General features: G+C 51.2%; 1 protein-coding gene across 1 annotated transcript in view; it reads left to right on the top strand.

Annotated features, from left to right (window-relative positions):
* Window positions 1-25,486, top strand: part of FRMD4A (FERM domain containing 4A) — a 217,079-nt gene that overhangs the window by 144,789 nt on the left and 46,804 nt on the right. Inside the window, exons 12-14 of the mRNA XM_047066791.1 lie at window positions 8,170-8,246; window positions 13,379-13,517; window positions 19,813-19,954. Of these exons, the coding sequence (XP_046922747.1) occupies window positions 8,170-8,246; window positions 13,379-13,517; window positions 19,813-19,954 (358 nt within the window). The remainder of the gene's footprint in view (window positions 1-8,169; window positions 8,247-13,378; window positions 13,518-19,812; window positions 19,955-25,486) is intronic.

Below are 25,486 nucleotides of genomic sequence, written 5' to 3'. Positions count from 1 at the left end.
TGCCAACCTGTTCACCATCCTGTCCTCGTCTTCCTCGGAGTCGGATGGCCTCCACCAGAGAAACGAGGTATTACGGTGATGCTGTGCCCCTGGACAGGGCCACCGGCCATAAAGGATGGATAACTGCCACCCTTCCCCTCCCCCACCCCCAAAATGAAAAATACAGGTTTTCCCCCAAAGTCTGCTCTCCAAGGTAATCCAAACAAAAACCCTTCACAGCGGTCCAAAGAGGGAAATCCTTGCCATTCCGGGTGAAAACGGCCCATCCTAATTTTCCCTCCAGATGTGCCAAATGTCTCCAATTAGTTCCCTCTGCGAAGCATCCCATGGACGTAAGTCATGGCAGGTGTGAGGAGCCTTGAAGGTTGTTTCACTTTTTTTGAGTTTTCATTTTAATTGCAGGTAGCACAATGGAGTATTAGTTTCGGGTATGCAGTATGGTAATTCAGCACTTCGACAGATCACCCTGGGCTCACTGGGACAGATGTGCTCCTGAATCTCCACCTCCTATTTAATCCAACCTCCCATCCGACCCCCACCCTGAGCCTTGAAGGTTTCTGTAAAGGAAAGCCTGGAGCCCGCAAGGTCGAGCTGCACAAAACTGGACCACAGTGTTCACTACTTTAAAAAAAGAAAAAGAAAAAGGCAAAGCTAGACCCAGATAGCTGGCCTGGCCAGCTTCTCCATTCAGGACTAACCTTTGTGCATTCCCCAGAGGCACTCTGAGGAGGGAGGAGCTTACCTCAGGAGGTCAAGGACAAGGGAAAGACCCTTTCAGCTTCTCTTTAAAGTTCCTACATTTGCCATACTTCGTGGTAAGAGCTTTCTGTAAGAAAGACCAAAGTCCCCGCAAGAAAATAGAGATGCCCTCCAGGGAGAACAATAAAAGGAAATGAAGTCCGGTGGGGGTGGGGGGAGGGAGGGAGGGAGTAAAAGTGGCCTGTTTCTCTGGGCCTGTGAAGTACTTCTTGACCCTCTATCTCTTTTGCCCAAGTGATGATTCTGAAGCCAAAGGAAGCTAAGAGGTTTCTGATGGGTTAAAGAGAGGTCATCCATTAAAGGGTCAAGGCCTGGTGCTCTGAGCATCTGTCGCTGAATTAACCAAATCAATTTAGAGCTTGTGTAGTCTGACAGCAAGGAGTGGGCAGCCAGCCGGAGCAACATCTTGATTCCATTAGGTCTGGCTGCTGAGAAAAATTAGCCATTGTTTTCCTGGCTGGGTATGTGGCCCTTTGGGGAGAAGATAGATGCCAGGGAGCCTTCCTTCGGTGCAGGTAACAAAGGACGTACTCCTCTTACTTGGTAAGCTGATTATCTGTGAACGTGGCTTGCCTATTTTGGGGGGTCTGATTTGCTTCCCAGCATAGCCCATTCAGTGTAATACTGAGCGGTATTATAGTAGGATGCTTTCTTCCCAGGGTTAATGTTGGGAGATGAGAGATTGTAGCAGGTGAACGGTCAACGCTGACTCTGGTCAGAATTGCAGTGGACCTGGGTGGGAATTGGCTGGTTAATAATTGGAGCCAAGGAGCCCTGAGGGAACAGCCAACATCAACTGAAATGCAATGAACAAGAGCCCAGGTTAGGCTTACGCTTGCATTGGGGAAAATCCAAGTAAGAGAAAACATTGTTAAGAATGCCCATGGTACCATAGTAGCCATATTTTTTGAAAAACTATGTAACCTGTACTTGGGGCTAATAGGTGTCCTGGTGTGTAAATGGTGGAGGGGAGAGCACATCATGATAGCTGCTATTTTTTGAGTGCCATGTGCTGGGCACCATTTTAAGCACTTTGTATCTACTAATACAATAGCTCTATGGGGGAAAAAAAAAAAAAGCTTGTTAGTCATAGTATTTGAAAGATGAGAAAACTAAGACCCAAAGAAATTACACTGGCGGAATGTGCAACCAGTAAGGGGTGGACCATGTGGCTTTGAAAACCATTCTTTTAATCAGTATTATTCTGGATGGTCTCCTAGAAGTAGGAAGTGTTTAAGACCAGCAATTATATTTTTAAACTCCAACAAGGGGCAGGATGACTGACACTCCTTGGATTTCCAGTGCTGGCCTTCAACACATGCCTAAGGATGTAGGAATGCCCCTGCGTGCGCATACACGCCTCCTTTTACGGAAAAGGAGCCTGAGATACCGGGGGGTATATAGAGTCCAGATGATCACCGAGGCCTCTTGACTTCCAAGCCAGAGCCCCTGCCCCTAAAAGTGATGAACCGAAACAAAGTCGACCCCACTGTTTGAAAGATGGGAAAGGGGGTAGGGATTAGATGTGACCCACAGCCCCAGGGACTTGCTTCTTTCTTCCTTAAGCATCAAGTAAAATACATTGAATGCTTATGCAACTGCTGGTAGAAAAAAAATAAATCCTGGCATATGGTGTCAACCCACGAAGTTGGGAGTGACAGCCCTGTTTCTAGAAGGTGAACACTGCAGAAATGAAACAAGGAAGTGAGTTTTCTAATTCGTATGTTTCATTCTGAGCTTGGAGATTATTCCTGGCTATGAGTCTAATTCTTTTTATAAGAGCACTCTTTGCTGGTGTTTGGAAAGCATACAGGATCTTGAGGTTGCCAGGGGCCTTAAAGAAGCAGTCCTGGGGCGCCTGGGTGGCACAGTCGGTTAAGCGTCCGACTTCAGCCAGGTCACGATCTCACAGTCTATGAGTTCGAGCCCCGCGTCGGGCTCTGGGCTGATGGCTCAGAGCCTGGAGCCTCTTTCCGATTCTGTGTCTCCTTCTCTCTCTGCCCCTCCCCCGTTCATGCTCTGTCTCTCTCTGTCCCAAAAATAAATAAACGTTGAAAAAAAAAAATTAAAAAAAAAAAAAAAAGAAGCAGTCCTTCCCTTACCCATTGGCTTTGCAACAATTTGTTCTCGCTCATCGTCAGGCCTTCGTGGTAGGTTAGAAAGACCCTAGGACAGCCCAGTCACGGGATGGGTCCCAACATCAGTTACTTATTTAACCTCTGCCAATCCCCTAATCTCTCTCCACGGGGTTTGCTCTGTCTGTGGAAGCAGGAGCCTGGACCAGATGGCTGCTGGGATTCTGTATATTACCCACCCCCCGCCCCCCAGAAGCAGCAGGAAGTTACTCAGAGGTCATGATGAGGCTTGGTGACTCAGCCTCAGGGACAGGAGGAAGATAGGCTCCCTGAAGTCCTCGTCAAGAATCAGAGCCACTAAAGCGAGCTTCCTGTTCGGCCTTTATTTCCGCATCATTCCAAGAGCTTGCCCACCACCCCGTGTGCTGTTCCGGCACTCAGTGAACACGTGTCCCCACCGTACCTTCCCCCACTCACAAGGAACATGGCATGGGGGCGGACATTAGCCCTTCTCTGCCTTGACCTTCAGCGATACACAGGATGTGGGAATCCCTCAGACCAGCTAATAGGATCCAGCTACCCAGGTTGGCTCATTAAGTGTGTATAGTGCAACCTCTTGCTCAAACACAGTTATTTATTAGCCACTCGTGTTTGCTCTCCGTTAATGTTTCCCATCTCCTGTTTCCCCCATTACAATAGCGAGGTCCAGAAAGTAGACATGGAGGACCCATGGTCACTTGGGAATCCCATGTCTGGCTCAAAATCGGCCAGTCCACATGTAGTACCAGCCACGTTTCCCCACCGTGGTGATAGATCCTGTCTCCGACCACTTCTGGACCGTTTTTCTAAGTTCTGGTTTTCAGGACAAGCCCCGTTATTGATGCTGTTCTTTTTTTTTTTTTTTTTTTTGGGACAGAGAGAGACAGAGCATGAACGGGGGAGGGGCAGAGAGAGAGGGAGACACAGAATCGGAAACAGGCTCCAGGCTCTGAGCCATCAGCCCAGAGCCCGACACGGGGCTCGAACTCACGGACCGCGAGATCGTGACCTGGCTGAAGTCGGACGCTTAACCGACTGCGCCACCCAGGCGCCCCTATTGATGCTGTTCTTAATCATGCTTCTTGTCGTTGGTTAGTCCTTACTTGGAAGCCTCAAAGCACTGAGGCATCGCTGTACAGAAAACCAGAAGAATCCGGGTCTCTAAGAGGAGAAAGAAGTAATACTTGTTATCGTTTACAGCAGAAAGGAAACGAAAAGCCATTGTGTAGAACTAGAAAGATTTGGTTTTGTACTTTCTCCTTACAGTGACGTCGCTGCTCATTTGTAAAAATAATTCTCATAAAGTTAACCAGCCATTAGTGAGTAAAAGCTCTTCCCGCTAATTGGTGGGTCCGTGTGGAAAGGAGCACAGAGTAATGGGCCAGGTGCCCTTGACTCGGGTTTCTGGTTCCCTCACTGACTTGCTGTGTGGCCTGAGGCAGTTCCCCTAATTTCTCTGGGCCTCCCTTTCCCCAAGAAGTAAGTTTCGGGCTCATTCTTCTTGGGGAATGCTAAAAGATCAAAGAAGGCATGTTTGTAGAACTTGAAAGATGCCCAGATGAGGTACCTTAGAGAGGCCTTGATTTAATATGTATTAATTTATAAATCCTTTGATTATTGATAAACCAGCATGCTAGCTTTTAATTAGCTGCGTGGGCCTAATTGGCCGTAGAAGTCCTGCAAAACCCTAAGGGAACTAGCCAAGCCGTAATGATCGTCCCGTGTGTGTGACGCGTCTTTATGTGGATTTGCAAAGCACATCGACAGCTGTCACTGGTAGCTGGGTTAAGATGGCTGCACCAAGCCAGAGAGGCTCTCCTGAAGTGACACTGACGATCTGGGGCTGCCTCCAAAACCAGCACATCGGAGTCCGGTGCACCCTGTTGACAAAGAGGAGGCAAGGTCGAGCATCTTCTGTCTGCTTGCTGCTGGTACTCGGGGAGCCTTAGCGTAGAGGGTTTAGCAGGCTGGCCTCGAAGCTGCGGGGCACAGGGGCCTGGGGCCAGAAACGCCCAGCCCTCCCCGAAGGGACGGTGCATTTACAGCAAGCCATGTAGGCCCTAGTGGCCAGCATCTGCCTGAATGCACAGGGGAGACGTTTAGCTGCCCTCATACCCTGGCGCCCCACCCTTCCCGTGTGCCGTGCATGAGACGAAAAAGTCCGGGCTCGTCTTCCCACACGAGCACCTCCTTTTCGGTTCCCGGGACCCTGCTAGTGTCCCAGTGCGATTGGGTCCTAAAAAAAAAAGCTGCATTCATTCAACTCCCTCTCACCCTCCCTTCCCAGAGTTTCGTTTGCAAACACACTCTCTGCTTAGAGCCGACCTGAGGGAAAACTTCTGCTCTGCCCCCTGTTAGGAGATGTCTACAAGTGTCCAGCATCCTAGAGAGATGCTGGGGCTAGGCTACCAGGGTCAGTGCCAGGAGCAGGGGGACAGAGGGACCCCATCCAAGCCCAGAGGGTTACGTTTGGGCCAGTTGGCAACATGGACAGAGGCAAGGCCCTCCGCAACAGCAGTGTCTGGAAGCCTCTCTGGGGAGGCTCTGTTTGCCTTCTGCTTCTCAAGGAGTGGGAGTGAGGAGGGAACCAGAGCCTCCAAGCATCGGCTCTGGGGTTTACCACCCAGTGGAAAGGGGCTTCAACTGAAAGGGCTGGGTAGGGTGTTCAAAAGCACCAAGTTTGCTTTCTTTTCTCTTGACCAAGAGGAGAAAGCCCCTGGAGGTCTGCCCGTCCGATGCACGGTGGGCACGTTGCCTCCAAGGGCTGTCCAGGACAGAGCCTGTGGCCCGAGCACCAGCCAGGACTCAAGACTGGGACCAGCGATACGATCTGCAGGGCCCCTTGATCAAAATCTAGTGAGACTGAGCAGAATGTCACATCAAGCACAGGGCCCTTCTGCGCGCGTATCACGCACGCATGAAGCCAGCCGTGGCCAAGGTGGGTGCAGTGCAGGGGTCGGGGTCCCCCTTAGCGAACCGCCCTGTCATCCGCCCCAGTTTTCAGAGGAGAGGGATGAGAGAAGGGGACGGGGGAGAATTCTGTACACTTCCTCAAAGATTTCCAGCATGTGAATAACCACATTTTATTTCCTGACGCCCCCGTGTCAGCTCTGGAGTTAGGAAATTTAAGAAAAAAATTATCTTGGTTATTCTCTGTTACTTGCCAGGAGTCGGGAGAAGTAAGAGCACTGAGGGAATCTCACTAAGGTCTAAGTTCTCGGAGCACTTTGTGCCCACACCGTGCCAAGGATCTGTTGTCTCTACCTTAGAGGGGGATTATGGCCATTTTACAGACGGGGAAACTGAGGCTAAAGGAAATGCTGTCATTTGCGTAGGGTCAGACGGCTTGGACGTAGGGGCCCCCGTATGCATACAGATGCACTCAGACCCCAGGCGTGTATGCCTGGCCACTTTGTCCTGTGTACTAGCTCCAGATCAGGAGGTCCGTGTCCGGGATCTGTGAGTTCTGGTGCTTTTGAATCCTCTGGCTAAGCTCAGGCGGTATGTCTATAAATGTCGAACAACGGGAAGGCAGGGGGAGGGTGGGCGGAGAGGAACTTCAGGTGTTTCGCCGAGCTTGTTAGCAGAGCATCCGATAGCAGAGCGAGACTCAGATCTGTGACTTGGATAATGGGCTCTACTCGGGTGCCTTTTCCTCTGTGACCTCACGCAAAGCCGTCTGAGCCAAGGTAGGGCTCTGGGTCACTTGCTTTCCTTGAAATGTCTCTCTACTCGCTTGAACTGACGCTAAAGGAAAAAGAAGTACGGTTCTCCTTGGGCTTCAGAGCGAAATGTTCTTTGAGCTGTGGACCAAAGAGTAGTAAGAGGAGAGGCCCTCCTCCCTGTTGTGCACACAAAATAATGGTACAGTTCGGCAGTGCAGGTCGTGGAGAGAAAAGAATGCGGCCGTTCTAGAGACCTTTTTTTTTTTTTTTTTCCCAGCCCAGTCTGACAAAGGGGTGGAGTCCTTTGGCCAAGCCCTGACTAGCTGGCATGTCTGGGTCTGGGGAGGCAGGGCTGAGGGAGCCCTGGGAAATTGCTGTCACATTTTTAAGGAGGAGAAAATGTGAGCAGGTCAGGAAGCATCAGGAGCCCCGGCCCAGACTCAGAGGACGCTAGGTGGAAGGTGAGACCTAAAAAACCTAGGCCTCCATGCACTGGGCAAAGGGACGACCCCAGGGAGGAATCAGCCACTCCCAGGGTTCCTGACCTACCCTTCTGTGGGCAAAATCCCCTCAACTTCTAAATGTATAGAAGCAGCTGCAGTAGAGGCATCGAATGTAAGCATAAATAACGCAAATATAAATGCGTGTGCGCGTAACTTTAACCTCTTGTGACGCGGTCCACCGTTCACTTTTTCTCCTGATGAAAGGAACGCCTTCCAGAACGGTGCTGCCCTAATTACTCCCAGACCCTGTAGTCCGCTGCTTAGTTAACAGGGCCCCCTCCTCTCCGGTGGAAGGAGTCGGAGTCGTGCCCGCCAGGGCCTGAGGGCAGCGGCGGCGCTCTCTCCCTCCCACTTTTCAAAACTGCCCTAACTGTACTTGGCCTCTCCCTTGGCCGTGGCCTCCCGCCGGCGGCGGGACTCTGGAGTTTCTTTGTGCCGCGCGAAGAAGCAGGGGCTTGACAGGCTCTTCTCCTTATCTCGAGTCGAGTCGCCTACCCCTGAAATAAGGTTCCAGCGGCCCCCGCCCTTCGCAGAGAAGCTTCCCGGAGCCGACTCACCAGGGCGAGTCCGAGCTCTTACACATTAGTGGGCAGGAAGTGGAGTCCCGATGGGAGGCTGGGAATTTGACCGCCTTCCCATTTCAGCACTGGAGGGAGAGGGCTCAGCTCGGCGCCGCGCGCAGATGGCCCCCGCTCCCCTGTGAGAGCTCCCCTGCTCTCCCTCCGCAGCCCTCCCTCCCAGCGCTCGCGCTCGGCCCCCCTCCCCGTGGAGGGAAAAGTCTGCGGCGCCGGAAGGGTCGTGGATCCCGCAACAAAGGGCAAAGCAGAGGGGAACAACTTGAAAAGAACTTGTTTTGTTCCCGTTGAGAAACCTGCAGGAAAATCCACACCCACGTTAACCGCTTTTGAATTTGGAGAGCAGCCTCTGTGTGTGTGTGTGTGTGTGTGTGCGCGCGCGTGCGTGCGCGCGCGCGTGCGGGGGTGTGTAGCAAGAGACGGAGGAGGTGCAAACTGTGTGGTCTCAGCGTTGATAAGGAAGCTGCCAGCTGTAGAAGTTCAGCAAAGCGAGGACTACCGCCCGCCCGGAGCCAACCGCTTCTGAACGTAAACCGCATTGTTTTCTGTCCAGATCTTCCAATGGAGGCAGTTGGAAAACCTGTATTTCAGAGAAAAGAAGTTTTCCGTGGAAGTTCATGACCCCCGCAGGTAAGCTAGAAGAGTCCTTTCCTTCCGGGAGCGCGTGGTCCACCCGGCGTGTTATTGACCTGACGATTTTTGAGCTGTCATTGTTCGTTTGGGGGAGGGGGGGGAGGGGACGGTTGACCGCGGGGAGTATCGTCACAGCTGACAGCGAAGCTTTGTTTTGTGCTCAACGTGTTGAGGGATGCGGTGGATTCGAGTGTGCGTTGGGTGTGCGTGCGCACGCGTGAGAGAAATTGGCAGTTGGGTGGTCGTGGCACCTGGCTGCACGTGTGCGGTGTGCATACGTGCGGAGTTGTCCCTGCTCGTGCCGGGGAGTTTTAGGGAAGGTGGGTGACACTCGGTAACCCGCACGACATTACACGGGGCAGTGGGCTGGGTCCTTCTAGAGAGGTCTTGCCGAAGGAAGAGGGGATGGATGGCTCGTTCAGAGCTTCTGAGAGTGTTTCTGGGAAGATAGCACCAAAAGGGATTTGTACCCAAGGGAGCTGTGTTAACTCACTCCACGAGCTGTGGTTTCAGGGTGTCAGTGTGGTGGGTGGATGTGAAAGAAACACAGTTCTGTTTCTCCCCACCCCACGTTGTGTCCCAGGGAGCACCAGTGGAGAAAAATCAGTGCTCTCAAAGTCAGATGCCAAACAATAGGGTCCCCGTTTGGAATGCAGCAAGCCCCTGCGTGGAAGGTTCTCGGGCAGCACGTACCGGCCGCTCTTCCTCTCTTTGTCTGCTGGCAGCGCTGGACTTCGAGGCAGCCCCGAATTCCCCCAAAACAGGCCTGACACCCAAGGATAAATTGCTTTTAATAGGTCCCAAGATGGGTTTACAAGAAGGGGTCTCCAGGAAGACGGTGGAAAGGTCAGACTCTGTAAAGGTGCAAACTGGGCTTTTGGGCACCAGCGATAGCTACCCCAGCCTTGGCCAGCTGAAGAGGAGTTGGCCCCGGCTCCACTCGCACATGGCTTCTGAGCACCCGAAACAGGCCACTTTGCGCCCAGACAGTTCTCAGAACGAGACGCTGCCACCCCCTCCCCCCCCACACACCCAAGTCAGAGGGCTGAGCTTGTGCTGTGTCTCAGCCCCTGCCACCAGCGATAACCCAGCAGGGGGAACATGCCTCTCCGCCCCCACCGTGTAATCTGCCTGAAGCAGCCACTCTCTCGGAGGGAAGCAGCTCAGCCCATGCCCCCACCTTCTCCACAAGACCAGCAGATGGAGAACATCTTAGCCAGTCTGCACAGTCAGGTGATGCGAAGTGTCCCCCGGACCCTGCCTCTGCCGAGCAGGCCACGTGGGGGAGGGACAGACGCTGAGAACAGGCCTCCCGCCAAGAAGGAACTCGCTGCTGCTTTTCCGAGTGAACTGTATCAGACCAGTCTTAGGTTCTCTCCCTCCTCACCCTTCTGTGTCTGAAAAGAGTGAACCGAATGTTGCCACAATGGGTCCCATGCAGAGAGGGGCTGTCCGACAGGACGAAAACTAGGGACTGGGTCATCTAAGGGGCTGTGCACACTGTCCATGCCTGTCCTCTGTTGGGAATTTTGCTAACTCACGCACCTCGGACACATCTGTGCGTGTGTGTTTTCCCTGTCTGTCACCCTGTCCGTGATACAATACTAAATTCCCCTCCCCTTCCTAAGGCCCAAGATAAGGCAAAGGGTCCAAACCTCATACATAATTATCATGGGCTTTTAGCCTGTTTCAGACATTCTGGGCTACAGAAAGAGGTCCTTGGCCCTGAGGCAGTGTCCAGAAAGGTTAGCACGGCTGGGGAGAAAGGCAAGAGAACTGGATATTTCTTGTTTATGGGCAGGCACTGTTCTAAAGACTTGGACACATTATCTCGTAGTGTCCTCACTGTAAACCCAGGAGATGGGTATTGCTAGTTTCCTGTTGTACCTGTGGTAAACTGAGGCACAAAAGAAACAAAATAACCTGGTCCAGGTTACAAAAAGCCGGTAAGTGGTGGAGGAAGGACTTGAACCCGGGGAGTCTGGCTCTGAGACTCCCAGGCGTTACCACTCGGCTCTATACAAAATACTGGCAATTGAGTGCTGAATGGCACAGGCCCTAAATACTGAGAGTGGCGAAGCCAGCCTGGTCAGGAGAGGTTCTGAGCTGAACCTCTCAGGTTCTTAAGAGAGAGGAGGGAAGGGAGGCATTGGAAGCAGGAGTGTGATCCCCTGTCCCGGAGAGAAACAGCCGTCCTCCACCCTAGAGGCAGGCAGGGAGGGGGTGGCCAGGGAGGTGTCTACGCTGATGTCAGAGTTGGAAACCCAAGCTGACTGCAGCTTTAAGGACCCCTTTTCCAGATGGACACCGGTGCAAACCTAGGGGATTGCCGTGGGTTGTTAGCTACTGGGTTTCATGGCAGAGCCAAGGCTCTCGGCCGCCTCCTGCCTCCTAGGACAGCAAATGGTCTTCCCAGGGCCCACAGGGCGCTCCTTATCTTAAATGCCTCGCCCGCTGCTGTTGCCACAGGTATTTGGAGCAGGGAACAGGAGTCTGATGGACTCTGCATTGAGGCGGTCGCAGCCAGGAAGGGAGCCAGAGGTGAAGGGTTGGGATGGCGAGTAAGGAAAAGAATCCTGCGGTGAAGAGGGTGGGGCCCAGACAGGGACCGGGAATCACCCCAGGCAGAGGGCGCGTCCTGAGTCGATGGGCCCAGCATGGACCACAGAAGAGGACGCATGACGTGTGCTCCCAGACACGCACCCCCAGCTCGATACCCACGTTGGTTCTCTGGTTCTTGGCAAATATTCCGTTTCTAAGGTTTAGGCAAAACAGAAAAGTCAGTGTGGTGGGAAGAGCCTGAAGGGAGAGATGCGGAGAAGAGATATGTTAATAATGGAGCAGGAGAAAACTCCGGGTCTGATGCGCTCTTTGTACAGCACCTCCCAGACCTGGCGAGCCTCCTGGACCCTGCCTCCCCTGCCTTCCCTGAAACACACGAGCATTTGGCCCCTGCGACTCTCGTGCTTGCACTCAGGCATGCCTCCAGTCCCTCGTCCTTTCTAACTCCGCTTTTCTGGGAGAAAGGATCGTACTGGGTCCCAGGAGCAGCCACTGGCATAGAAGCCGAAGTGGAAGGTTCCCATCATGGTTTCTTCTTGTTTCTACAGGGATCTGTGGGGCATTCCTCCCCACTCTGCCACCAGCTCCTTTTCCATGATGGGAGCAGCTCTAAATTGTCTTGCAGGGAAAATCTTCCAAATTAGACACCTTAAACTTGAGAACACGCTTTTTTCTTATGTTCACGTGGGGAACCCCAGGCCCCACCCCAGCACCTTGCCTTGCACACACCCACCCACACACGTGCATGCAAACACATGTTCCCAGATTTCATTTGCCAAACCATCTGCCTAAGGGACACACTTCACTGAAAGCATCCTATAACCCCCTTTTTTTTTTTCCTCCCTACACCATTGATGTGAATTCCTTTGGGACCCATGTTTCCCACTTTTATTTTGTTTTGGTTTGGTTTTTTTAGTGTTTATTTTGAGAGAGAAAGAGAGCGCAGGGGAGGGGCAGGGAGAGAGGGGGACAGAGGATCCAAAACTGGCTCTGTGTTGACAGCAGAGAGCCTGGTGGGGGGACTCGAACTTACGAACCGTGAGATCATGACCTGAGCCCAAATTGGACGCTTAACCGACTAAGCCATCCATGCGCCCCTCGTGTTTTATTTTTAAAGTCTAATTGCCTCTGTCTACTCCATACACAGATAGGCCCTATCTCGTACGTAAACGTGTGTGGAGGGGGGGTAGTGGAGAAGATTGGCTCGACTCCATTCTGCCTTCCCTCTCCTGATTCTGTATACCCTGTCTGCCCTGTGAATAAATTTGAGATTGATAACCACTCTCTCAAGGAACACGGAGTTAGAGCAGTGTAAGAAGTCTGGACTCCTTCGGGACTTCCCACAGGCTGTGGCCTGTGGTGGTGGTGATTAGAACAGAATTGACTTATCCTTCACCATAGGCAGCATTGCCTGCTGTTTACTAAAGGACATTGTCAAAGGCTCTTCCTGTTCCTGAAGTTTGTCTTGGCCCAATGCCAAGAGCTGAAGCTCAAAAAGGACCATCCAGTGACCTAGAATGACCCATCTTATCCCAGACAAGACAGAAGCTTGAATGGATTCTGAACCCTAAGGAGCCAGTAAATCAAAAGATTAGCATTATTCGTGATAGCCAAAATATGGACATAACCTAAGTGTTCATTGAGGGATGAAAGGATACAGAAATTGTGGTGTGTGTATAAATACAACGGAATATTATTCAGCCACGGGAAAGAATGGAGCCCTGCCATTTGCAACAATGTGGATATACCTGGAGGACATGATGTTCAAGTGAAATAAGCCAGACACAGAAAGGAAAGAACTGGGTGATCTCACGAATATGTGGAATCCCAAAAGTCAAATAGTAGGGGCTCCTGGGTGGCTCAGTGGGTTGAATGTCCCACTTGAGCTCAGGTCCTGATCTCACGGTTCGTGAGTTCGAGCCCTTTGTCAGGCTCGCTGCTATCCGTGCAGAGCCCGCTTCAGATCCTCTGTCCTCTCTCTTCTCTGCTTTACCCCTGCTCATGCTCTCTCTCTCAAACATGAATAAACATTAAAAAAAAAAAAAAAGTGGAAGCATAGACTGGAAGGGTGGTTACCTGGGCCAGGGAAGGGAGGAAGTAGGGAGTGTCGGTCAGAGGTACAAAGCTGCAGTTGGGTAGGACGAATAAGCCTACAGATCGAAAGTAGAGCACGAGGACTGTAGTTAATGATGTGCACTGAATATTGGATGTGAGCTAAGAGTAGATCTCCAGTGCTCTTGTGACACAACTATGTGAAGAATGATCATTAGCTTGACCGTAGGAATCATTTCACTGTGTATATCAAATCCTGTTGTACACCTTATATATATACAATTTTGATTACATTGAAAAGCTGGACTTTGCTATGTAGTTTCCTAAGTGTGTGTGTGTGTGTGTGTGTGTGTGTGTGTGTGTGTGTGTGTGTGTACATGCTGGCATGTGTGTTCATATGTCCCCTTTATGCCAGGGCGTTTAGTTCCCACGGGGTTCTTGGTAAAAGCTGTCGATGGATCAGCGGAGTCCCTCATCATAAACATGCCTGAACCTTCTGATTCTTGCTGTCACAGGGCTTCAGTGACCAGGAGGACGTTTGGACACAGTGGCATCGCGGTACATACATGGTATGCATGTCCAGCATTGATCAAGTCCATCTGGGCTATGGCCATTAGCCAGCACCAGTTCTATCTGGACAGAAAGCAGAGTAAGGTAAGTCAGGGACTGGGAGGCACTTTGCAAAGACCAGGCCTTTCTACCAAGAGGGAAGCTTGCCTGAGGGTTGCACTAGGGCCTGAGTCTGGGTCTCCTAATTTAGGGCTCAGGAATTCGACGGGTGGGGGCGGCACCGTGTCCCCCGCCCCCAGAGGTGCACAGGTACAGACCTGCCTTGCAGAGTTACAGGAGGGAGGAAGGAGACAGGCTCTTCCAGAGGGTACGTCCCGTGCCGTGGTCAGGGGCTCTGGCCCTTTACTGCAGCCAGGTAGGGCCCTTTTGAGGAATTCCAAGCGTGCTTTCGAACTTCAGAAACCTCTCCTAGGAACCAGCTGTCAAGCCCTTTATGGTGTTTCAACAGTGGCATATTGTTTCCTTTTTGAGAGAGAGAGAAAAAAAAAAAAAAAAGCAACCCGTTTGCAATTAATAGACACCATCTAACTGTTTAGGATAATTGCTGTGAAAACCCTCCAGGCTTTTCCAACTGCCAGTTCCTTTAAAAAAAAAAAAAAAAAAAAAAAAAAAAAAAAAAGAACTGGAAACATTAAAAAAAAAAAACCACCCAGCCATTTCCCTAAAGTAGACCTAGAGCCTCAGGCCTTGGTAAACAGCCATCCTCCGAGGGAGGTTTGACCCAGCCCCAGTGCGGACACACAGGTGCATTTTCTGGCGGGTGGGAGAGTGACGTCTCCTTGGTTCACACACAGCTTCTATCAACACTCGGCCCCCTCTTCCTCTACCGCCTCTGCCTGCCATGCTGCCTTGCCTTCCCTCCACAAGCCATTCTCCTTCATTAGCCCTCTGGTCAAGAGCCCCATCTAGACGGGTCTTGCCCCTTTCCAGAACCCTGCTGGCTTGGCAGAGGCGATGCAGAACTATCGAGGGAGATCCAGCCTTGGCCCCTGGGACGTTTTGTCCCATCATGTGGGTCCTCCGTGGGTGTGGAGGTGGCCGGACTCTGGCCTTACTGGGCCCAAGATTCAGCAGATCGGAGCCCTCTTGGATCCTTACAGCTTCCTCTTGTCTTACTTCCTGTCTGGGTGGCGTTGTTCTTTCCCTGGCATGGGCGGAGGAGTAGCCGGAGAGACCTGGGGCCAAGTGGGAGGGAGGAGAAAGATAGTAAGAAAATAGGAGAAAAGGAAACAATCTCTCAGCTCATAAATCAGTTTCAAATCAGGGCCCTTCCTGCCAGGCTGTCACTGTGTCCTTCATAACACGTTTTTCTCCTCTGCGAAGTCTTCCTGACCCCTTTTTTGGTCATTTTCTGGGGTGAATGGGCACAGAGTAGAGTGTTTTTTGTTGTTGTTAGGCATAATGGGAGCATTCCACAGCTTTCCTGGTGATGATGGACATTGGCACAGGGATTTGAAGCCCAATTAGATCAAAAGAAACCGGGCCAAAGCATTTTGACTCATGCTTTAGCTTGAGACAGTGGGTGGGTGTCCGCATTATGCCCTCTGGTTGCAAGAGTTAGAGGTCAGAACCTTAAAACATTGATTCCATCCTCTGCGTTGTTCGGGAATGGGTGGTGAGGGGTGGAGACCTTGGCAACCCTCCTGAACCGCACCACTGATACCTCTTGGGGGCAGACCCCCCACACACACCAGTGGCACAATTTTGAAAGGAGAAAAGACAAAGTGTATTTCACCCTGAGGTTAGTACATTAGCTGTTTGAGCTGTTCTACCCTGTGCTGGTTTTTTGCATTGAGGGTCTCTTGAGTAACTCAAGAAGCAGGTTCTTTTTTTTTTTTTCTTTTTTCTTTTTTTAATGTTTGTTTATTTTGAGAGAGAGGGAGTGCACACCTGAGCAGGGAAGGGGCAGAGAGAGAATCCCAAGCAGGCTCTGCACAGTCAGTACAGAACCCGGCATGGGGCTCGATCCCCCGAATGGAGAGATCATGACCTGAGCTGAAATCAAGAGTCAGACGCTTAAACAACTGAACCCCCCTCCACGAGGTGCCCCAAGAGGCCGGTTCTTAGGGTTCTTCATTCCCCCTGTCAAAGATGGTCTTCCACTGTAGTTGGAGAAGACTTCTTTGCCAGGCTAACAGGTCAGCCCTCTGAAGCAACAAGTAAACTGGAAAAAGTTAGTCTCAAAGTTCACTTATTAGCAGCAAGTATCCTTTGAAAGGCCAAACCAGGTGCCCACGCAATAGGGGAATTTCAGCTGTCCATCTCAGTGACCCCTGGGGGACGGAAGGAAGTACACGTTGGCCCGGGAGCGGGAGAACTTTCCCCCCAGTCAGCTCTGCTTGCTCACAGATGCTCTAGAGCCCTCCCGTTTCTCGTAGGAACCAAGTCCTCAACCCACAGTGGCAGGTGAGGAATAAACTCCACAAGGAGGTCCAGGGACTCCATTTCCAGATCTCTGGCCCTAGGCAAGTGTCTCACTGTACCTGCTTTGCCTCCCCGATGAGAGAACAAGGAAGGAAATTACTCACGGAAATTATTGATTGGCCCATGACACAATGTGTGTGAAACCGCTTTTGGAATCGGTATTTTTATCATTATCATCGTTAATCCAACACAGTATCCCCTGGCCAACACTTGTGTAAAGGTTAAATTCTCTAAAAGTTTCCCAGATTAAATCAGAGATGATAAAATTCCCCTCCGGAATTACACCACCTTTCATTTCTGGAATGCCGTTCTCTGTACAAGGGTGATGTGATGCGTCTCCGGTGGGCAGAACGATCTCCGGTGAGTGACGGCTGACACGCCTGGGACGAGTTTCCAAATATTTCTGAGCAGCCTGTGTTGGCTGGCACGCTGGCCATTGCTTCACACCCTAGTGAGTCGGGCCAGGCCAGCCAATCCTTTCTCCGAAGTGCTTCTGCAAAGCCCAGGCCTCCCAAGTGATGCTTATCAGCCCCGGAGACAAGCGTGGTCTAGTGGTTTGAGTCAGCAGGGGAGGGTGGCCAAGAAGTCTCCGGTTCTTCCCTGGTGCTGGTATTTTCTTCTTCCAGGATCCTTGTGCAAATCATGTAAGAACATCTCTCGCACGTGCCCACACACACATGCTCCCTCCATCTCCAGAGACGGAGCAGAAAGAGCCCGTGTTGCTTGGTTTCATGCGGCTCATTCAGAATGAGAGGCTGTACAGGGACCAGCCACACCTGGTAACTTCTGTGTGCCGACCCCCAAGATGAGGAATGTTGTCCTTTCTGGATCCTGGCAACCTCTGAAGCCCAGAGCCGAGGACTGTCTTGTAGATATCAGAGGAAGATACTTGAAAGTTCAGATTGTGGAGCGTAAACATTAGACCCTATGCCTCTGAACTCCAAGCAGGGACTCATCAAGTGGCCCTCTAGTCCAGACACGGTTCCTCCTCCTCAGTCATTGGGTTTTTTTTCTTTTTTTTTTTTTCTTTTTTTTTAACATTAAAAAAAAATTTTTTTTGACGTTTATTTATTTTTGAGACAGAGAGAGACAGAGCATGAAGAGGGGAGGAGCAGAGAGAGAGAGGGAGACACAGAATCCGAAACAGGCTCCAGGCTCTGAGTGGCCAGCACAGAGCCTGATGCGGGGCTTGAACTCACAGACCTTGAGATCATGACCCGAACCGAAGTCGGACGCTTAACCAACCGAGCCACCCAGGCGCCCCAACATTTATTTATTTTTGAGACAGGGAGAGACAGCATGAACGGGGGAGGGTCAGAGAGACAGGGAGACACAGAATCTGAAACAGGCTCCAGGCTCCAGGCTCTGAGCGGTCAGCACAGAGCCCCCACGCGGGGCTCGAACTCACGGACCGCGAGATCATGACCTGAGCCGAAGTCGGATGCTTAACCGACTGAGCCACCCAGGTGCCCCAAGAGTTTTGTTTTTTTTTCTAATCTGTCCTCTGTTCTTCATTCCATCTAGATCAAAAGCAGGGTGAAAGCTTGGTAGGGGACCATTAAACCTCGCTCGTGGGATATCAGTAATAAAACTTGGTGGGGCAAGGCCCCCAAAGTAGGATGTCCAGAATTTTGGAGGCTCTTCTGGGATGTCCCAAAGACTTGACTTTGCCAGAATACAATCTCCCAATCCGTACTCATTCCTCTTAGTGTGTGCTCTCTCCACTGGGTCTGTTGAGTCATTGTGATATTTCCATTCAGAGAGAAGCCAATAATTTCCTAAAGTTTCTAAGAATCTGATCTCCCTTGGGAAAGGATATCTGTTGCTCCCTTTTCCATATTTTGGTTTTTGCCTCTGACACTGATCAGTGGCAGGATTGGAAGTGGGTGGGGATAGGTCTGGCATGAGGTTAATGAGATCCCCCAAATCCCAGGTTGAGCCATCGATCTCCCCTCATTTAGCAAATTGCCTCCAGGACATGATTTGTATCCCATTCCTATTTCCATTCCAGTGGCCTTTATGTGTATTATCTAATTGAGTCCTTATCACAACTCCACCACATGGGTTTTAAGAGCTTCATTTTATAAACAGGGATCTGAGCCTCAGCCAGGTTGAAGATCATGGTCAAACAATGGTTACCTGGCCAGGGCCAAGATTCCAGTCCAGATCTTTCTGACTTGAGACTCTGGGCCCCTTCGCATCATGCTGACTTGGTCCGCGTCTCCGTGAGTCATTACGTAACTGCAAGCGTCCTCGGCTCTTTTTATTAAAGCGTGGGCGTTCGTGGAGAGGGCTGCTAAAGACGGTGATGGGTGTGCTTCCTCGGCTTGCTCAGAGGGTAAAGCTCAACCAAATACACCCTGTGAACATGCCTGCCTTGTCCATGTGAAGTGAAAGGTGCTTCCTGCTTCTGCTGCAAGCCGGAGCACTGCGGGGTCCTGGTGGCCGCGATTAGGTCATCAGCAAGGAGGCCCTGACCTGAGGGAGGTGGCCTGGTTCTGAATGCGGGGACGAGAGTTGAGGTCAGAAAGGAGACCTCAGTCAAGGAAGGACCGATGGGCTGATGCTTCATAGCTGGCAAACAGCAAGACTCCTGCGTTTCCTTGGTCCCTCAGACTCTCCTCTTCAAACAAGAGGAAAGCGCTCAGCTCTTGGAAGGCACGGACGTCAGCGTCCACATCAGTGTGGAGGCCAGAGGAAGGGCGAAGGCACGGGGTGATAGCCTTTGCTGGACAGCGCAGGGGACTCGGGTAGAGAATGTCAATAAGGAAGAATGGAGGATATCTACCGACCCCTCCACGGCCCCCACTTCTGCCTCTGCTGGCTTCTCCTGTTGGGGGACAGACTTGGTCTCACACGGAGGGGTGGTTGGGCAAATGCACGTTAAGTGACCGAAAAACCAAGTTCCAGACCGAGTTCGAAAACCATCGGCTTACGTGCTGTAGCCGACGGCCGTGGAAAGAAACCTCAGCACACGTATGGGTTCTCCCAGCATTGATACTGTTTTTGTTAGGCTCGTGCTGTGAGTAAAGCATGTTGCCTGACGTACTATCACAACAACTGATTTCCTGAAGAAGGAAAAAAAAAGATCAAACACGTGTAGAAAATGCACACCCCATTTTCACTGACCGCAGGCAGTAGCTAAAAAAGGCAGTTTAAATGAAAAACAGTTACTTTTAGGAATGTAATTAGGATTACAGACTTCTCTTCTAATTATTCCAACCTGTTACATTCAGCCAAGTCGGGCCAATTAATAAGCACAGTGGAGTGGAGTGTTAACTAAAATCTAGACTTTGGAGAGGAGAGTTAGGTATCTCGTGGTTCGTGGGTTTGAGCCCCGCGTCGGGCTCTGTGCCGACAGCTGGGAGCCCGGAGCCTGCTTCCGATTCTGTGTCTCCCTCTCTCTCTGCCCCTCCCCTGCTCACACTTTGTCTCACTCTGTTTCTCAAAAATAAATGTAAAAAGGAATTTTTTTTTAAATAAACACAGAATGAAGTCAGTACTCTTTTATCGAGAGCTGGGTTCCAGGGCACGGCCTCAGGCGGCCTTCATGTGCCTGCTGTCCTTTGCCCCTAACAGAACCTGCAAAGGCGGGAGGTGTTCGTCCCATTGTATAAGCTGGGAATAAAGAGGTTTGGTGAGATTAAGGAACGTTCCCCGCACAGGAGTCTGACCGGGTCTGTGTGGCGTCAAGGCCCCTGCAGTAGGCACTGCACGGCACAGCCCGTGGAAGACAGAGCTTGGGAAACGTCATCCCTCGTGTGCGCTCTAGAGCCACCTCACGTGGGGAGCGTCAGTGGTCGGGGATGGGGCCGAGGAACACAAACGTTAAGAATGCTGGAAGCCAGGAAACGAGTCCCTGTGCTACCTTTCGGGACCCGAAGCCGGCGAGCGGTAGCCGTTCTCCACCAGAGGAGAACGCCTCTTCACAGCCCGGTTGTCTTTTCCATTCTAGTCTAAAATCCATGCCGCGCGCAGCCTGAGCGAGATCGCCATCGACCTGACCGAGACCGGCACGCTGAAGACCTCCAAGCTGGCCAACATGGGGAGCAAAGGGAAGATCATCAGCGGCAGCAGCGGGAGCCTCCTGTCATCAGGTACGGCAGGGCCTCGCGGGGAGCGTGGAGGAGGCTCGCCCAAGCGCGGCGCCCAGCCCAGCGAGGCTCCGGGCGAGGCCGGCCAGTGGCAGCCGCGGTGGAGGCAGCTTGGCAGGCTCCCCGGGAGCTGGCTCCGGTTGTGAGACCGAGGTTTTGAGCCAAACGGGAATCTGAGAAAACCGCCCAGAGTGCCAGAGGGTGGGGGGAGATCCGAAGCAGCAGAACCAGGCAGCGTGGGAAGGACCGTCGGCCGCAGAAGCCTCTTGGGCACCCTCCAGAGCCTTCTGAATGCCGATGGCCGACGGTCAGGAGTGTCAAGTCCAAGGACGGGGTGGGGCGCGCTTGTGTGCCCTTAAAGGAGAATTCTACCAAGGAGGGGGGCTGAAGGCAGGCTGGTGGTGCTGAGCGACCCTCCATCCTGCTCTCAGGCGAACTCCTCAGGACTCTGGAAGGCCAGAAACTCCAGGCCTTCGGAGAGTCTTGCTGTCACAGAATGCCACGTAGTGTCGAGCACCTTTTGCAACTGAGAGTCCCAGGGTCTGATTCCAAGTGTGTTTCTAAGAGCCCTGGGCAAGTCATTTTGTCATTGGATGCGAGAGGGACAGACTGGCTCTGCGTGTGAATTCGGACCGGCTGGTGGCCAGAGTAGGGACGCCGTTGGCCGCGGTGACAGGAAGAGGCGGAGGTTTGCTGAGCGCAGGAAGCGGGAGGGAGGGGGTCATTGTTCGGAGACGTTGAATGCAGGTCACTCCCCAGGCCACAGGATCAAAGCCTGATTGTTCTTGGGGACAGTGTACTCTTGCCTTGGAGCCTTGAAGGAAAGCAACAAGTCTTTCCCCTCCCTCATCCTCCAGAGTCATTTTTTCTTTCTTTCTTCCTTCCTTTTTTTTTTCCTTTAAGATTTCTTCCTGCCCTAACATTCTAGGAGTTGTCTGTAAATATTGCGTCCCTAGTGTCACCTCTGTTCTAGTGCATCTCTCTCTCTTTGATGCCCACCCCCACTGATGCTGTTTACCAAGCCCGCCCCCTGCCCCCCCCCCCCCACCGTGCCCAGTACTGCTGTCCCTCCGTCACACTCAGCCATAACTTCTCTGCTGCTCTTGCTTCCTCGGAACCCTGCTGATGGGGACGCCAGCCGGAGCTCATGGGTTCACAGAGGCATCCTGCCTGCCCACATCTCGGCTCCTCCCTCCATCAGCTTTGTCTAGATTCTTCTCCCCCTCGTCACAGTTCCCCTTTACTATACCTTCCCCTGTCCTTATTTCGTTGTCTTTGCACCTGGTGCTTCCAGGGTTGTAAAAGACTGGAAGTGAAGATAGTCTCAGAGAGAAACAAATAAGAATGAGCCGTGAAAAGCGATGTCCTTCTAAGAACCAACTCCTTGGTTCACCAGGGTGTTTCCACAGCCCTGAGGACTGCACACAACAGCAGTAAGAGGAAACGGAGGAGGGCAAGAAGCTGAAGGGGTCTGGGCAGCCTCCAGGCCGGCAGAGTCCAGTCAGAGCCTCGACCCGGAGGACCAGGGGGAGGATGTGCCCCTCCCGGACCGAGAGGCCCGTTTACTGAGGGGCTGATGGAGCTTCAGCTCGGGGGCCCGCGCTGGCCAGGCCTTTCAGAGGGTTTGGGAGGGCCCAGCCACGTGTCCTCATGGCATGTGGTTTTGTGAACATAGTACGTTTTGCATTCTTTTTTTTTTTATCTTGAAGTGCAGTCCACGTAAGTGTTATGTTAGTTTCAGGTATGTAACGTGGCGATTTCACCATCTCTGGTGCTCACCTCAAGTGTAGCTACCAGCTGTCACCATGCAGCTCTGTTAAGGTGTCACTGACTGTATTCTCTAAGCTGTACCTTTCTTCCCTGTGACTTACTCATTCCATCCCTGGGAGCCTGTGTCTCCCACCCTCCTTCTCCCATTTCGCCCTTCCCCCTCCCCTCTGACAATCACCAGTTCTCTGTATTAATGGGTCTGTTTCTTTCTTTCTTTTTTTTTTTGTAATGTTCATTTATTTTTGAGAGAGAGACAGAGCACAAGTGGGGGAGGGGCAGAGAGAGAGGGAGACACAGAATCCAAAGCAGGTTCCAGGCTCTGAGCTGTCAGCCCAGAGCCAGACGAGGGGCTCAGACTCACAGACATGAGATCGTGACCTGAGCTGATGTCAGAGGCTTAACTGACTGAGCCACCCGGCACCCTCAGTCTATTTCTGCTTGTTGTTTGTTTATTCGTTTGTTTGGTAGATTCCATGAAGAAGTGAAATCATACAGTATTTGTCTTTCTCTGTCTGATTTCTTTCACTTACTATAATACCTAGGTCCATCCATGTTGTTGTAAATGGCAAGATCTCATTCTTTTTTATGGCTGAGTAATATTCCATTGTGTGTGTGTCTGTTGTGTGATGTACACACACACACACACACACACACCCCACATCGTCTCTATTATCAATCCTAAGTGTCCTCTATTAGTGGGCACCTAGGTTCTTCCACATCTCGGCTGTTGTAAATAATTGCATTATTTTCCGTAAATCCACTAAAATTATATAAGATTCATGCCCCACAAAGCCTGGCTCTACTTCTGCGACCGTAGGTTTACCATAAACCCCTCCCTGCCTCAGATTCTTCTAAATGTTTTCAGCAGTACAGTGAGGCAAATGACGATAATTTCTGAGGCCTTCAGCTTTACAGTGAAAGCTGGAGAAAATGCTGCTGTCTTGTATCTAAGAGGAGGTCCTACAAAACCTAAGACCCACATCTCAAATTATGGCCACTCTCAATCCCCTGCTGAGTGGCAAAGGGCAGAGCCATAGTCAGCTCCTGTGTTTGTGCTCTAGACCCTTCTAACCCCTGGTAAAATCCAGAGTCTCTGCTTTGAGCCTGGATTTATCTGCCCACGGTCGTCCTCATCCAGCCACAGATGAGCCCCACCCATCCCTCAGGCTTCGTGAGGTGTGCATCCCTGCTGTGGTTTCTTAGCCATTTGGAAAGCCGGGTACTGTGCGAATTTGGCACGGTTCTATCCAGAAGGACAGTGGATTCTTCCAGCTCAGTTCTTAAACTTCGACGCACATCAGAACCACGTGGAGGGCAGTTCAAACACAGATAGCTGAGCTCCAGTCCCAGGGTGTCTGATTCTGTAGGTCGGGGGTGAGCCTGAGAATTTGTATTTTTAACAAATCCCTAAGAGATGCCGATGCGGCTGGTCTGGGGACCACACGTTGAGAGCCACTCTTCCTGCTGAAGAAGAGATAGAAGCCTGAGGTGACGGTATGGCTTTGGAACACAGAACCCAGGTATCCCCGCTCTCGGACCTGTGTCTTGGGCCGTCTTCTCTGGCCGCTCATATCTGTGAGCCTGTGGGGGCACCACGGCGGTAACGTAACCGCAGCCACAGATCAGGTTGTGCCCGGGAGCCCCAAATCTCCTGACGTAGAACTGACATCACTCCGTCATCAGCAGATGAGATCCAGATTTTGCAGATGAGAAAGCAGTTCAGCTGTGTCCCTGCCACCAGCATAATAGAACAAAATAGTACAGTAGCAAATAAAGCATCTTTACCCCAAGATACAAAAGTGACTTTCAAATGTGTGATAACTTCATGTCAGGGAGTCTACTTGGGAGCTCCTGATGCAAAGACCTCGCCCTCCCCACTTGCAGAGGGACTCTGTTCGCGGGCACTGACTCCTCTGCCCTTTCCCTGCCCGCCCTCTGCCACACCGCTGTGCGAGGGGAAGGTGGGAGAGGATGAGACCGGGAGTTATGAGCCGTGCCCCAGGACCAGATCAGGCAGTGCGTCAAACTCTGCCCAGCCCTGCCAGCCGGAGCCTGAAGAAGTGTGCTTGATGTCATGCTGAGGCTGAGGGTCCGTGGGGACACCTCCCTCCCGTGACTTAAGAAGACAGTGGAGGAGAGACTCCAAAAAGGAAAGAATATAGGCCATGAGTTAAAGGGAATTTCTGGTGTCCACAGATCTGGTCATCATTTCCCCCTGGGGGTGCTGGTCGCTGCCCCTCTGTCTTGTGCGGGAACAGATGCCCTCAGCTGAGACCAGCCCTCGGCAGCCCCACCTGGAAGGGGGTGTTTCCCGTCCCCCACAGTGAGGGCGTCCAGCCCTTGGCTTAGAAAACTCCACAGCCGGAGGGCGCCTGGGTGGCTCAGTCGGTTAAGTATCTGAGTCTTGGTCTCAACTCAGGTCATGATCTCATGGTTCATGGGTTCGAGCCCCGGGTCAGGCTCTGGGCTGATGGCTCGGAGCCTGGAGCCTGTTTCCGATTCTGTGTCTCCCTCTCTCTCTGCCCCTCCCCCATTCATGCTCTGTCTCTCTCTGTCCCAAAAATAAATAAACGTTAAAAAAAAAAATTAAAAAAAAAAAAAAAAAAGAAATGTGTTCCCCCAGATGGATGGGGCCTTGCTCCTGTAGGGCAGCCCTGATTTTAAACACTCTTTTTATTACACTTGCCAGACACTACATTCTACTTCTCATTTAGAAAATACAATGTGTCTAATCCAGTATCCCATTTGATCAATTAGTTTCCCTCCTTCACCTATTGCCTCCTGCTTTAAAAAAAAAAAAAAAAAAAAAGGGGGCTCTAATAAATATTCCTTAAAAACATTTTGAGAACTGAGTCCTCATTTGAAAATCCTTTTTTCTACTTCTAGCTCAGGGCCTGACATCCAGTAGGTACTCCAAACACGATTCAAAAAAAAATGTAACATTACATTTCCTTGACTTGTAACTAGAAACACGTACCTTCTGAACCCCAGCCTCTGTCAACCACCAATCTGCTCTCTGTATCTATGAGATTCAGTTCTGGGTTTTTTGTGTTGTTTTTTTTTTTTTTTTTAAGTTCCACATATAAGTGAGATTATACGATACTTGTTTCTCTGACATACTCCACCTAACTCAGTGCCCTCAAGGTCCATCTGGGTTATCCCAAAAAGGTGAGATTTCGTTTTTAAAGGCTGAATAATATTCCATTGTACGGATATGCCACATCTTCTTGATCCCTTCATGGATGGGTTGTTGCCATATTTTGTTGTAAATAACGCTGCCGTGGATGTAGGGATAGGTCTGTCTTTTTGAGTTAGTGTTTTCATTCTCTCCAGATAAATACCCAGTACTGGGATTACCGGATCATATGGTAGCTCTATTTTTAAATTTTGGAAGAACCTCCATACTGTTCCCCACAGTGACTGCACCCGTTGGCATTGCCACCAACAGTGCATGAGAGTTCCTTTTTTTCCACAGTTGCCAACACTGGTTGTTTCTTGTCTTTTTGACTCTGGCCGTTGTGACAGGTGTGAGGTGGTTTCTCACTGTGGTTTTGATTTGCATTCCCTGGCGTGTGACGAGCGACATTGAGTATCTTTTCATGTGTTTGTCGGCCATTTGCATGTCTTTGGGAAAATGTGTGTTCCGATCCTCTGCCCATTTGTGAATTGGGTTGTGTGGGTTCTTTGCTGGTGAGTTGTAGGAGTTCTTTATGTATTTTGGATATTAATCCCTTATCAGTTATATGACTTGCAAATATCTTCCCC

The sequence above is a fragment of the Lynx rufus genome, unplaced genomic scaffold (assembly GCF_022079265.1).
Source record: "Lynx rufus isolate CCGP_SWC_20201006 ecotype Redwood Valley unplaced genomic scaffold, mLynRuf1.p SCAF_7, whole genome shotgun sequence".
Lineage (NCBI taxonomy): Eukaryota > Metazoa > Chordata > Mammalia > Carnivora > Felidae > Lynx > Lynx rufus.
Note: the sequence above shows the minus strand (reverse complement) of the source record. Positions and strands in the feature narration are given on the sequence as shown.